Source organism: Suncus etruscus, chromosome 17, assembly GCF_024139225.1.
Source record: "Suncus etruscus isolate mSunEtr1 chromosome 17, mSunEtr1.pri.cur, whole genome shotgun sequence".
NCBI classification, from domain to species: Eukaryota; Metazoa; Chordata; class Mammalia; order Eulipotyphla; family Soricidae; genus Suncus; species Suncus etruscus.
Genome location: NC_064864.1, coordinates 30353750 through 30368036, shown reverse-complemented (window position 1 = coordinate 30368036; position 14287 = coordinate 30353750). Strand labels below are relative to the sequence as shown.

Here is a 14287-nt window from a genome sequence, read left to right as displayed (position 1 = left end):
TTTTAAAAAAAAAATTAGCAGGGCTGGAGATATAGCATGGAAGTAAGGTGTTTTCATTGCATACAGAAGGACAGTGGTTCAAATCCCGGCATCCCATTCGGTCCTTCAAGCTTGCTAGGAGCAATTTCTGAGCCTAGAGCCAGGAGTAACCCCTGAGCGCTGCCGGGTGTGACCCAAAAACAAAAACAAAAACAAAAAAAATGTCAGGATTTGATAGTTTGGGATTCGCTTAGGGTTCCTAGGCAGTCCTTGTCGGTGAGTCTCCAATTTCAGTCTCCTATTTCAGCCAAGATGCGCCTCCAAAAAGACTCTTTGCCTTTTCTCTGGAGCAGATTCATTTGCTGGACACGAGTAAAGCCCTCTGGAGCTGGAAAGAAAGGCTGTTCAGAGGTATCAGCTCTCACCAGAGAGTTTTATAAACTCCTAATCGGTTGTTAAAAATAACATCCAGCAGGATGGAAAACTGTTGCTGGCACAGTTTTAAGTGAAATAGAGCAGACTATAAAGGGGTATGTTCACTAACTATGTAGTTATACAAACAGTTCCTTTGGCAAATATTTATGAAGGAAAAATAAGGCAAGAAATATGTCCATATGTGGCCAGAATACAACTAACCATAAAAAATTGAATCTGGCTTTTTTTTTTTCAGTAACCCCCTTCAGCTGTCTCTACAGAACTAAAGGTCCTAAAATTCTGCTCTAAACTACACAGTGGGTGTCTTAAGTGCTCACCAGGACTCTCTGTTTAGAGCAGTTTGTCAAAGTACATATTTGACATCAAGATTGATCAAATGGGAATTCTGAACCTAAAGGTTCTGGGTGGGAAATGAGATAATCTACTCAGCTCCAGATGATACTGAGGATGCTGATCTGAGCAGGCAAGTGGCAATATTCTGGGTAATTAATGAGTTGTCTTGAATCTTCTGGAACTGGGAGCAAGAGAAAAACTGTTAACCTAAGCAAGGCAGTGTAAGCACAAAGGACATTGAGTGAACCACCATCACAATCGTCATTCCGATTCCTAATATCATGCATGCAGCAGCCAAAAGAACTCTTGTCTTCAGACATGGTGGCACCATGAAATAAGTGATAAAATGCAAATTCCAGCAATTGCTTAGGAACTGTAAGAATCTTTGGACCCAAGTCCTTAGAGAGTTTTGGCCATTGATATCTTGCTGGCATGGATTCAGGCATGGGTTCTGGCATCTTGCTGGCAGAGATTCAGGCTCCGCTGACAGGTGGTTTATCTAGAGCAACCAGCAGCAGATGGCACCAAAGGACAAAACCAAGCTGCAGCCAATAGAGTGGTTCTGGAATCTGTCCTCAAAGAAAGGATAAAAGGTGAACAAGAGAACAGAATGGAATTTGTGGCTAAAGGCTGGGCAGAACAAATCAATCCCAGAGGGACCTATTGGCTCATCCTCTTGTGGAATGCTGCACAGGTTGAGTCAAGTGTCAGACCCTAGGGATGGCTAGAGGAAAAGTTCAAGCTCCTACTTCCAGATCCTTTCCCAGGCCCCCCAAGTACAGCCAGCATTGAGCATCTGCATACCTAGCTCTGGGTAGGACACAGTAGATAAACCACTGTCTACTCTACTGAATGGGGAGTTATGAACAGGCTAAGTGAGTCCCAAACATGCCATTGAGGAGTGATCCTGACATTTCCTTCCCAGCGGGGACAGGCTGTCCAGTTCACACAGATATTAAACCTTAAACCTAACTCAGCATCCAGAAGACATGGAAGTGATTTTTCTGGATAGAACATTCTGTTCACTGTAGCTCTTTCTCCATTTTCCCTAGCCAGATGAAAGAAGTGGGAACACTCCTGGTTCAGACAGTGCGCCACAAGCCAGACACAGCCCTTTCAATATGGAAGGCCTTTGAGAAAAACAAAATTCTGAAGAGGCTTCTGAAGAAGCATGGCTTATTTACCATGGCAGGTCCATTCAGTGGTCAAAAAGTGGAATGAAGACTGGAGTCATGGCCTTGAGTTCAATAGGCCTCTGCAATATTAGCAAGGCTGATCAATAGGATCCATGGCCAATTGCCATGCCCAAAGTCAGTATGACAAGCAAGAAAGTTTGACTGTGGAGTAGCACACAACTTTCCCACACTGGACATGTGGTTAACAGGGTGTCTGTTGCAACAGAGCAATTAATGGAAATGTCTTCAATATGGTCTATCTTTAAAAAAAAATAGCTGTATTTCTTAGCTATGGCATGAAGGACACAAGTGCTACTGATCAAGTGTTGCTCTCAAGTTGTTCATAGTCTAAATAAGCAGAGCTTTTAGGCTATTTCCATAGTAGAGGGAGGATGTAGTGAAAATTTATAAAAATAGATTTGGGCTTAAAAACTGGGAATCCTGCTGCTCTGGAATATTTTCATCCTGTGGAGAAGTGTTAGGATCCAAGTGTTAGGACCAGTCCTCATCAGATGACATTATATGTCAGTAATTCCCATGTCTTGTCTTCCCTAGAATCAGTTTCAACTATCAGTTATGATTGATTAAAGCTCTCCACAAACATCACCGCTCATTGAGATTAAGGGTTGACCAAAATTCAGATATCTGATTGCACGTTCTCTTTTGGTTGCTTCAAAGGAATCTCACAGTTTCATCAATGGAGATAAAGCTCCTAGGTTTCCACATTGTATACCTATTTCTGAGTTATCAGAATAAAGACTGTCTATCAGCAGGCCATTTCCAACTTTGGCATCCTCTCAAATTGCAAGGCATCCTGTGACCGGCAGAGTTCAGACTGAGAATTCTCTCAGAGTTAAACAGCTGAGCCAATAGAATGTTATGCTTCATGATGCAGAAATGCACAGCTCTTGACAGTTTGTATGGGCCCCTGGCAAATCAATAAATATTAAATGCCATCCCCAGCTTACATTGTGCCCTCTTAACAGAGAGAGCAGCCTAGCAATGCACATAGCTAGCAGCAAAAAGTCTTAGTTCTGCTTAAATGGGATTGGATCTGACACTGAGCCTCGTGGATCCCTTGGAGACCTCTGTGTGCACTGTGGACAGGGGAAGATGTTCTGACTCCTCCGTAGGGCTTCTCTTCTGGCAAGTCAGCACAAGAGCTTTGACTTCCTTCTTGAAGTTGGTGTTGAGAAAGCCATAGATTAAAGGGTTGACACAAGTGGAGGCCATGGCAAGCAGGTGACATACCAGGAAGATAAGGTTTTCATGGCAGGGGGGAATAGCCTCATAATACCAGTCTACTAGGCTATTGAACACATGCAGGGGAAGCCAGAGAACAGCAAAGGCAGCCATCATCGCCATAAGGGTCATGTTAATTCGCTTCATCTGCCAAGACCGTGAGCTACAGGTGCCCTTATGAAATACTTTCCTCTGCTTCCGCAGTCTCTGGTAGATGCGCACATAGCAGACCAGAATGAAGGCCAGAGGAACACAATACTGAAAGAGAAGCAGGAAGGTGCTGTAGATAATACGGTGGTGGTCCTGTGGCCAAGACTCAATACAGACCAACTTATCTTCCAGAAACTTCAGATCCTTGGAATGATTCATGTGAAAGACACCCTCTAAAACATTATAGGTCAGGAATGGCAAGGATAGGAGGAAGGCAATGAGCCAGATGACCACAATACCCAGGTATGCCTGGGAGATACTGGGCTTCCAACCTGTTGGGTTAATGATGAGCTGATGCCTCTCCAGAGCCACAATGACAAGTGAGAGTATAGACACTGTCACTGACATGCACTGTATAAAAGATGACATCTTACAAAGAGCCTCACCAAAGATCCAGTAGTCCATGATGGTATAGGTGACAGTGAGTGGCTGACATATGAGACACATGAGGAAGTCTGCGAAGGCCAAGTTGGCAATGAGAAGGTTGGTCACATTGGCCTTTTCCTTTTGCCTTATGATCACACATACCAGGCAGAGATTACCCAGAACCCCCACAATGGTCTCAATGCTATAAAAAATAGCAATGAAAATTATGAAGTCTACAGAATCCTGACAGTGTTCGTAGATGTTATATGAGATGCCCTGTGAGTTGCTACTGTTTTGACCCTGCAGGAATCCTGAGCGCATGAAGGTCAGGTTATGAGAGATGTTCATGATGGATTGAGGTGATTTTAGGATGTTCAGTGATGACACCTGCAAAGAAACAAATGATACATAGATATGGACATTGTGTTTAATCTAGGGGTAGATGTCAGGAAGAAACATTCATGGCTGCTTTCATCCCAACTGAGAGGGCCTGAGACTCAGAGATGAAAAGTAACTTGCCCATAGTCATACACTGATGGGTAATAGAAATAAAGACGAGTGAATCTGATGTCAGGTTTTATCCAACAAATTCTCTCAGATTCAGTCAATTCAAGTCAATTTTTAGGATAAGGAAGTTGAATTGACAATAAGACAATTGGTGAATTGGCTCAAGAACAAATTCTTTAGAGAATATGAATTATTTTGTTATATTTTATCCAAAGACAGCAACAACTGTCACAAAGTACATAAATATTTAGTTGCTTCCATGGCAATTCATTTCCTTTAGGACAGATACAAGACCTTGAGACTTATACAGTACATGCACCTGGTCTCAGCCCTTACCTACCCTGCCAGCCTTGTTTCTCAGATTACAAAGTGTAGACCCAATAACTGTCAGGCATGCAAATCCTTGTTCATACATACTCTATCTCTTCCCAACCATCCACATGCGTACAACCCTGACCATGGCCATGGAATGTTTTTAGTCCTCCCCATTCCTATACTTGCATCACAAGAAGCAACTAAGTTATCAAACATGGCAGCCTTGTTCATATTTTTTTTTTGGTTTTTGGGCCACACCCGGCAGGGTTCAGGGGTTATTCCTGGCTGTCTGCTCAGAAATAGCTCCTGGCAGGCACGGGGGACCATATGGGACACCAGGATTCGAACCAACCACCTTTGGTCCTGGATCGGCTGCTTGCAAGGCAAACACCTCTGTGCTATCTCTCCGGGCCCCTTGTTCATATTTTTATGCCCTGGCATAGCCTGTCTCTCCCTCTGGTAATTCTCTGGCATAAAGGACCCCTAACAATACCCAATAAGAATTCTAGGACCTGTGCTCGCTTCAGCAGCCCATATACTAAAATTGGAAGTATTCTAGGACCTTCAGATAGTAATGCAAGTGACAGATATCTTGTCATAGAGTTATGCCATTATATACACATTCTCATGAGTTTGCTTACAGTCATCAGTACCACAAGAAATTTATATTCAACAAGCAACATAATCATTTGAGTATAGTATGGGTGAAGATTCCAGATCCCTTCATAAGAAAATGCAATAAAATACATTTGGGATGTAGTGCAGTATTTTAACAAAAGATCCATAAGATTCTGACCAATGTGGTGTCTGGATCCCATTTTGATATATACTGTTCCTAGATAAATTTCTATTTGAGATATATTTTAAGTCTCACACATGTCATGTCTACTTGTGAAGACATGAAGATTTGATTCTTCACAATCAAGCTAGAGTTTTTTTAATATAGTATGGCCAATTTACTAAGAAATCTGTAAAATCTGTCAGCTATCACAAAGGTTACTCACCATATTATAAAGATGAGTCACTTTAGTCACATAGACTAGCGTTTCTCAACCATTTTCCAAATGTGACCCCAATTTGTCCTGTTGGATTCCTGTGGTCCTCCTGATCTATGAGCTGGCCCTATAAACTCATTTAATAGCCCCTTCATTTTCACCTGAGATACCCTTGGAGTACCCTGTGGTTCCTTAAAAGATCATATGACCCCAACTAAGAAATGCAGTTTTATACAATGGAATCATAAATTTGACAATCTGACTATTTTGGCTACCAGATCTTGGAAGCAGAAAAAGTTTTCTGGCGCCATAGTCTTTTGGCCAAGGGGATTATGTGGAATTAAAAATGATATAATTAAACACCAGGGCCAGTATAAGTTTCCAGGATTTGAGTCCAAAAGACAGTGGCCAGCACATGAAACTGTGGCAGGTATACTGTGCTCAGGAGTAGCAAAAGGGATTAAAAAAAAAAAAAACTCTGGCTACCATAAACCAAGACTGAGTAAAGAGTAAGAAGTAACATTGGTGGGCTGAAACTAGCTATAAATAGTTTGATCAGAGCATAGTTTTCAGATGGGGCAGAGAGGATCCAGAAAATGTACATAATTGTTTTCATTAATGTATTCACATAATGAATGTATAATAAACATATATCAAGCCCTATGCTAGAGTCAAGCGCTAAAGAAATTAATTACATGGTCCTAACCAGAGGCACTGAACACGAGGTACATAGCTGAACCTAAATATTATATTCCCTTTGTCCATACTAGCCTAAGTAAAATGCCTAAGGAATTCTGTCCTCTTAGACATATTTAGGGAGAAGACAGAAGTAATGATACTGATCCACAATTCAGAAGTTGAAGGAGTCAGCCATCCAAATTGATAGGGTAGAAAAAAAAATTAAGATGGTGGGAACAGCATGACAAGGTAAGAAAGAACAGCAACTCAGAGAACAAGCAATTTAGAATAACTGGAACCTAGAGCAGGAAGAAGAGAATCATTAACAATAAGGCTGGTGAGGTGAACCAAACCAAGACTACTGGATAAGCTACTGAAAACTGGCTGGTAAGATCAATCCAATCAAGAAAGACAACTTGGAAACAGAGAACAGATTGGGTGAAACCAAAAATAAGGAGAGTAGGGAAATAGCTGAAGGTAGCAGCAAAGATCTTCTAGAGAACCCATGAAGAGCTAACATAAGGGAAAGTCTTCGGTAAATAGGGACCCCTTCACAGTCACTGCTGATAAGATCACCTAGTTACATGGGTCCAAATAAGTCACTCTCAGCAGCTTTGGCATGAAGGATGAGGAGGGAATGGGGAGTAAGATGGGGAGACCCTTAATGAGAAAAACTTGCCAAATGAAGTTGCAGATGTGGAAGTTTCAGAAGAGTATTTAAAAGCCCCATTATAGACAGGACACTGCACCCCCATCTTAGACAAGACTCTGCACCCCCATCATAGCTGAGACTATGAACTTCCTCATAAAAAAACCACTCTGGATCCCCAGCTTAAATAGGACACTGAACCACCATCACAGACAGGATTCTGCATACAGGGACTGAAGATTTCCAGATGCAAACTCCAGGGCAAGGTGGCAATGATTCAAATCCCTCACAAGTTCACAGGAAGAATCCCCAAGTTCACTAGATCATTTTTCTTTTTTGGTTTTGATTTTTAGGTCACACCCAGCAGCGCTCAGGGGTTACTCCTTACTCTACATTCAGAAATCTCTCTTGGCCTGCTCGGGGGACCATATGAAAATGCCGGGATTCAAACTACCAAACTTCTGCATGCAAGGCAAATGCCTTACCTCCATGCTATCTCTCCGGCCCTCACTAGATCATTTTTAAATCCCAGGTTTCCCATATGGTCCCCCAAGCCAGGAGTAATTTCTGAGCACATAGCCAGAAGTTACCCTTGAGCATCACTGGGTGTGGCAGAAGAAGAAGAAGGAGGAGGAGAAAGAAGAAGAGAAGAGGAGGAGGAGAAAAAAGAAGAAGACGAAGACAAAGAAGAAGAAGAAGAAGAAGAAGAAGAAGAAGAAGAAGAAGAAGAAGAAGAAGAAGAAGAAGAAGAAGAAGAAGAAGAAGAAGAAGAAGAAGAAGAAGAAGAAGAAGAAGGACAAAGAAGAAGACAAAGAAGAAGAAGAAGAGGAGGAGGAGGAAGAGGAGGAGGAGGAGGAGGAGGAGTCTGGAAACCACAGATCCAGCAATAGGACTAAAATATTTTAGCTCAGGGTCAGGAAAGGCTGAATTGTGTGAAACCACACAATTGCTAGAAGGTGTCACCTTGCCAAAAAAAAAAAGTGTTTTACACCCAAGAATAGGCTATACACCAAACATGCTTCCTTGGGCAGCTCCAAGACAGTCCAGAGCCTCTTCACTCCATTTTCTTGCCTGAGCAGACAACAAGGAAGGGTCCCTGACTTAATGACACTAGAATTGCCTCCTATAAACTGCCTCCTTCAACGCCATTTGGAATCTCAGAGCCGATTCTCGTCCACCGACTCTAATACTGCCAACAACATCACAGTGACACACAAGGGGAGATACAAGCATGTGAAGGCTAAGTAAGCAGTAAGAAAGCAGTGTGCCTGCTTCCGGCCATGCAGCTGTACCTGCAGCACTTCAAGGCTGGATTCCATCACTTGAATGCACCCCCTTAGAGCTGCTGAGCTGAAGCACACACAGTACACACATTTCAGGGACAGACCTCACATCCTTGACCCACCAACTCCCTCAAAGATGCCCAGGGAGGACTCAGAGGCCACAGGTGCTCGCCATTCAACCTATGTGAGACTCCAATCTGAGCTGGGGGTGCCAGACTATTGTACAAGTCGTGGCCCCATCCCTTACAACCTGCTTTCCACATCTGCCAAGGGTGAAATTGCAAACTGCAAATAGCATCAACTCCCAGCCAGGTCAGGATGGACGTTGGTTGTTTCTCGAATCTTCCTACAGGCAGATCCTGTCTCCTTACACATGGTGCCCAGGTATTTGCAGTGTGCCCCTCTCCTGCCCCTGAAGTTCACAAGATGTGTGTCCAAATCCCCCTGATGCGTTCTGGAGTTTCAGGAGTCCTAACCCAGAGCCCCAGGCTATTTCGCGACATGCCCCTTTGGTCTAGGCTTTTGGGTGCCCATTGGCGCCCCTCGCCAGAGTCTGGTAGCCCAGGGCACGCTCGGCATCCTAAGCAATCCGTCCCGACCCTCCGTGCAGTCACCTACCCCAGGATCCCCAAGGACTCACCTGCTCCGGCAGTTGGAAGCTGGGTGCCCGCCCTGCGGAGCCGCCCGGCTGTGCGCTCGCCTCCCTCCTGCGCTGCCGCCCGCGCCCGCCCCCGGGACGCTCTGGACGCCCTACTGCGGAGACTGGCTGGCTGCTCTCAGCTGCAGCCTTGCATGTGGGTGTCTCCTCTCCCAACCTGGCCGGCGCGTCAGCACACTGGAACTAGGAACTGTGCGTCTCTCTTCTCTTGCTCTTTCTGTGTGCGTGTGTGCATGCGTGAAGCTCTCTCTCCTCTCTCTCTCCTCTCTCTTCTCTCTCTCTCCTCTCTCTTTCCCCTCTCTCCCCTCTCTCTTCTCTCTCCTCTCTGTCTCTCTCTTCTCCTCTCTCTTCTCTCTTCTCTTCTCTCTCCTCTCTCCTCTCTTCTCTCTCTCCTCTCTTCTCTCCTCTCTCCTCTCTTCTCTCCTCTCTCCTCTCTTCTCTCCTCTCTCTCCTCTCTCACTCTCTCCTCTTGCTTCTCTCCTCTCTCCTCTCCTCTCTCTTCTCTTCTCTCCTCCTTTCTCTCTCTCCTCTCCTCTCCTCCTCTTCTCTCCTCTCTCCTCTCTCCTCTCTCCTCTCTTCTCTCCTCTCTTCTCTCCTCTCTCACTCTCTCCTCTCGCTTCTCTCCTCTCTCCTCTCCTCTCTCTTCTCTTCTTCTCTCCTCCTTTCTCTCTCTCCTCTCCTCTCCTCCTCTTCTCTCTTCTCTCCTCTCTCTTCTCCTCTCCTTTCCTTTCCTCTCCTCTCCTCTCCTCTCCTCTCCTCTCCTCTCCTCTCCTCCTCTTCTCTCTTCTCTTCTCTTCTCTCACCCCCTCCCACCCCCAACCTCACTTTTTCATAAATTCCACCTGCACATCTTCCTAAGAGCCGTGTTTTCTTGCTGGCACAGAGAAATGGTCTCTGTCCTTGTGTCACCCAGCCTTGGGGAAGAGGACAAACCAGAGACAGATAACCAAGTAAACAAGTTCTTGCAGAGAATGAGAGAGATGCTTGAGAATAAAAGGATGAGAGTAGATAGTCCAGGCAGAAGGCAAAGTAAGGGCAATGGCAAAGACCCTGAGGTTGGAGGTATTTTGGTTCCTAGAGACACAGACAGGCAGTGTGGCTGGAGAATAGCAGCCAAGGAGCTTCCAGAGATGACGGTGGTCCCCTCAAAGAGTCCCCCACTAGGTCCTGGAAGTAAGGGCATTGAAGTAAGGATTCATGAGAAAACACTTGCAAGGAGGGAGTCTTGTAGGACTTGGCGAAGATGACACCGCATTGAGGTCCTGTGTTAACATTCATGTATGCTTGAACAACCTCCTGAGAGGAACACAAATGCTTCCAAGGGACTCCCTAAATATCAGTGGCCTTTTCTACAAGGGAGACTATATCATTTATGACAGGATGAACACTGTCAATATTACCTTATTTCGTCATCACAACAGTTCCAAGAGGCAAGAACTTTTATTCCTGTTTTATTAAGAAACCAAATGTAACTCAAAGACTGAAGAACTCCCTCAAATTTACAGCTGACAGTTTCCCAATTACCTAAGGTTTGCACATCCATTTCCTCATTCTAAATTGCTCTGTTACCTAACTTAACTTCCTGGGAGTCTTATTGTGCTCCTGCATGCTTCCATTCCAGGATCTCATGTGCCATGATGCTTTCCTGCAAGCCTCTGTGCTCTGCTGCAAAGCATCTGGCACAGCCTAGTTGCATGCTTGCATCCTGGTCTCTTCACTTTCCATCTATTGCTCAGAGTTTTGTCTCTGTCCCCAAAGCCCAGGGTGAGCCTACTCACAGAGGCAGTTTCCCACAAGGAAACAAGGAAGTGTGTTTTACATGACCTAAGCGTGATTCTGTCTTTCTGAGACTTTTGATTCCAGTCTCATGCTTACCTATTAACGTATGAGAGACCCATTTTACAGATGAGAAAACTAAGGCTCGGGGAAATAGAGCCATTTTTCTCAGTTACATAAATCATGGTAGGAATGGGACCTCGACTGAAAATCCAAGCCATTCTCCAGCAGCACAATAAGTAGCCCTGAGAAGGGGAGGGAGCTCTTTATTTCAGAAGTGCCTAATTAACCAATACAAGGAGCCTGCCAGCTTCTTTACCTTTGCTGGGAAATGAAACAACACCCCCTCGTGGCAGCAGAAGCCTACATCTAGCACAGTCAGACCTCTGAAGCTTCTCAAGAAAGCTGTCTGGAGTCTGAGTGATAGTACAACTTACCTTGCACAAGGCTGACCGAGATTCAGTCCCCAGCACCCCATATGGTCACCTTAGCACTGCCGGGAGTATCCCTGAGTACAAAGCTCGACATAAACTTGAGTACCATCAAGAGTGGCCCACAAACAAAAGTAAAAGCAAAAAAAGAGAGAGCCCACAATAAGAAATGGAGCTGTAATTTCCCATGTATCAGTGACATTCCAAGCTTGGAAGGTCATGTAGGCTAGCCAGGCTGAATTCCACAGTCTCTGGGTGAGGAGCTTTATAGGTTTTCTGTGTGCTATAAAAGTGGTTGGATTTCTCAGACTGATCATTGACACTCCATAATAACTTAGTGACAAATCTCATTTCCCACCCCCTTAGGAATGTTTCACACAAATCATCCTGGAACCAAAAAGGGACACTAATCCCTTGGTGTGTTTAGTCCTCAACAGCCTGTAGTTTGACCTCTCCTCCACTGCAAGATCAATATCCCCATTGGCCTGATGGGAAAGACGAGGGTCAGGAAGAATCAGTGTACTGAGATTCATAATCAGGTCCACTTCTCTATTATTTCCATCATCCTGACAGCCAGTGTGCAAAGTGGTCAAACTAGGCTTGAGAATCAATTTGTCAGTCTTAGTTTCTCTCCTATACAAATGGAATAAATAACAAAAGTCACATCAAGGGCCAGAGAGATAGTACAAAGCACTTTCCTTGGAGTGTAAATAAGCCCTGTCTACTGTTGGGTATGACCCAAAATCCAAAATAAATAGATAACTAGATGAATATATAAATAAATAAAAGCCACCTCCTGGGTAGTTTTTGAGAAGGAATGAGATGAGGTTCGAGACTCCTGACACTGTTCTACCAGAAATACTCCTTGGAGAACTCTGTTTACTATTATGCTCTTATTACCCTGTATGCTTGTCTATCCCCAAAGCTTCTCCTGGTCCAGAAAATCTAATAAATAGTCCCCAAAAATTCTTATTTCAAACCTCATCCAGTTTCAAACCTTATGGCCCAACAACATGCTGCGCATTAGTCCACAGAGTCCCTACATATTCAACTGAAATGCGCATCTAAAATTACTCTCTTTCTCTTCAAACCCTCCCAGGGTACTCTCATTTCCCTTTCCCCCCTAGATTCCTCTACTTAACTTCTTCATTTTTGTGAGTAGCACTGTAGATCACAGCTCTTGTATAAATATTGTTTCTACCACCTAGGCTCGCTGAAGTTATGGGTTTGGGCAAAATTCTTGCTTCTTGTTTTTACTCCTGCTCATTCTTGGATCAGCCCACACAACCAACCTCCATAGAAAGTCTCTGGAGTTCTCTCACGCCTTCATTCTAAAAGCAGCCAATAAATATGCCACGTAAAGAGAGAGTACCCGGGTATCTGTCCTGTTGTTGTTTTTGTAGAAGACTTGAGTTAAAAGAAAAGAGTATCAGCTCTTTGGGGGAAATAATGCTACTTTTTTCCTGGTGCCAGACAATAGTACAGCAGGTAGGGCACTTATCTTGCAGGCAGCTGACCCAGGTTCAATTCCCTTGGACAACATACAGTCTGCCAGGAGAAATTTCTGAGTGCAGAGTCTGGAGTATTCCTTGATCATCTTGGAGTTACTGGTGTGGCCAATAGCAAAAACAAATTAAGTTACTTTTCTAATCTTTTTTTTTTTTCCGGGCCACGCCGTTTGATGCTCAGGAGTTACTCCTGGCTAAGCGCTCAGAAATTGCCCCTGGCTTGGGGGGACCATATAGGACACCAGGGGATCGAACCGCGGTCCTTCCTTAGCTAGCGCTTGCAAGGCAGACACCTTACCTCTAGAGCCACCTCGCTGGCCCCTACTTTTCTAATCTTGAAGATAACAGTATATTGGAGCATATACTTTTTTTTTTTACTTTAAGGAAAATGCATCACATAGTTGACATAGCTGACCATAATACATTTGTTACCAAATAAGTGAGAGCAAAGTTATTTTTAAAATAATAGAAAGAAAATAAAAACAAAAATGAAAATAATGAAAAGAAAAAGATTAAAAAAAATTTAAAGAAAGAAAAATGCAGTAGCAAGCACATTTGTGAAAATTATTGTATCTCCAATGAAGTCAATAATACAATGACAGAAGGTTTAGGAAGCTCTTATTGTTAGCTGTCCATTCTGTTAAATTGGTGTGTTCCTAAAGGGATGACAGCATCAAACAAATAAAGTTATTTAGAAATTCAAAGCACTCTTACTGATGCTGCAGAAAATAAGTTTTTCATTAATTAAATAACTGGCCAAAAGAAATTGAAATAAACAAAGGGCAGAGCCTGATTCCCATCACTAGCTCTTCAACGCAGCTGCCAATCAAAATCTGTGCCTGAAGGATACTGGGATCAACCCCACCCAGAAGAGCCTGTGGAAGCCAGCAGGTGAGCCAGCCCTGCCCAGGACGGGCAGAGCCAGAGGAGCCTGGCTGCTATGCTGACAGGCATATCTCCTAGTCAATAATCCCAGCACAACATGCAAAAAATATCACACTACAAGCATGATAATGGGGAAACAACGCAGCCCAACACTATGCATAGAGAATGAGGATGGCAGCTCTGATAATCCAAAAAGTGCCAACCACTTGGTTAGCCTCTCACATAAGAAGTTTAGAGAAGAAATATGAAGGATGTTCATAGAACTCAAAGAAAGAATGCATCGAGCTGAATGAGCCACAAATAAGAATCAAGAGGACCCTCAGATCAATGGAATAGACTTGAGTATTCAGAGAATGTTCCCCTGACATACAATTAATTAATCTTTGAAAGGGGGGCAAGAAATGCAAAATGGAGTAAGGAAAGCCTCTTGGAAAACTGGTCAGCCACATGCAAAAAAGCAAACTTGGACCTTCATCTAATACTAAGTACAAAGGTCAAATCCAAATGGATTAAAGACCTTAATATCAGACCCGGAACCATAAGGTATATAGAAGAATACGTAGGTAAAACACTCGATGACATTGACATTAAAGGCATCTTCTTTTTTTTTTTTTTTTTTTTTTTTGTGGTTTTTGGGTCACACCCGGCAGTGCTCAGGGATTATTTCTGGCTCCACGCTCAGAAATTGCTCCTGGCAGGCACAGAGGACCATATGGGGCGCCGGGATTCGAACTGATGACCTCCTGCATGAAAGGCAAACGCCTTACCTCCATGCTATCTCTCCAGCCCCATTAAAGGCATCTTCAAGGAGGAAACAGCACTCTCCAAACAAGTGGAAGCAGAGATTAACAGATGGGACTAT

General features: G+C 43.8%; 1 protein-coding gene across 1 annotated transcript; it reads right to left on the bottom strand.

The window, feature by feature from the left end:
- Positions 1-2749: 2749 nt before the first annotated feature.
- On the bottom strand, positions 2750-8956 carry LOC126033703 (neuropeptide Y receptor type 4-2-like). The gene is made up of 2 exons (XM_049790713.1): positions 8808-8956; positions 2750-4127 (listed from the first exon to the last, which is right to left on the bottom strand). Exon 2 carries the CDS (start codon positions 4086-4088, stop codon positions 2961-2963), a length of 1128 nt encoding a protein of 375 aa, XP_049646670.1. The 5' UTR covers positions 4089-4127; positions 8808-8956; the 3' UTR covers positions 2750-2960.
- Between the last annotated feature and the right edge of the window lie 5331 nt (positions 8957-14287).

What these genes read in the sequence shown, in the direction of transcription:
- LOC126033703 (XM_049790713.1), bottom strand. Translation starts at nt 4,088, where the DNA reads ATGAACATCTCTCATAACCTGACCTTCATGCGCTCAGGATTCCTGCAG.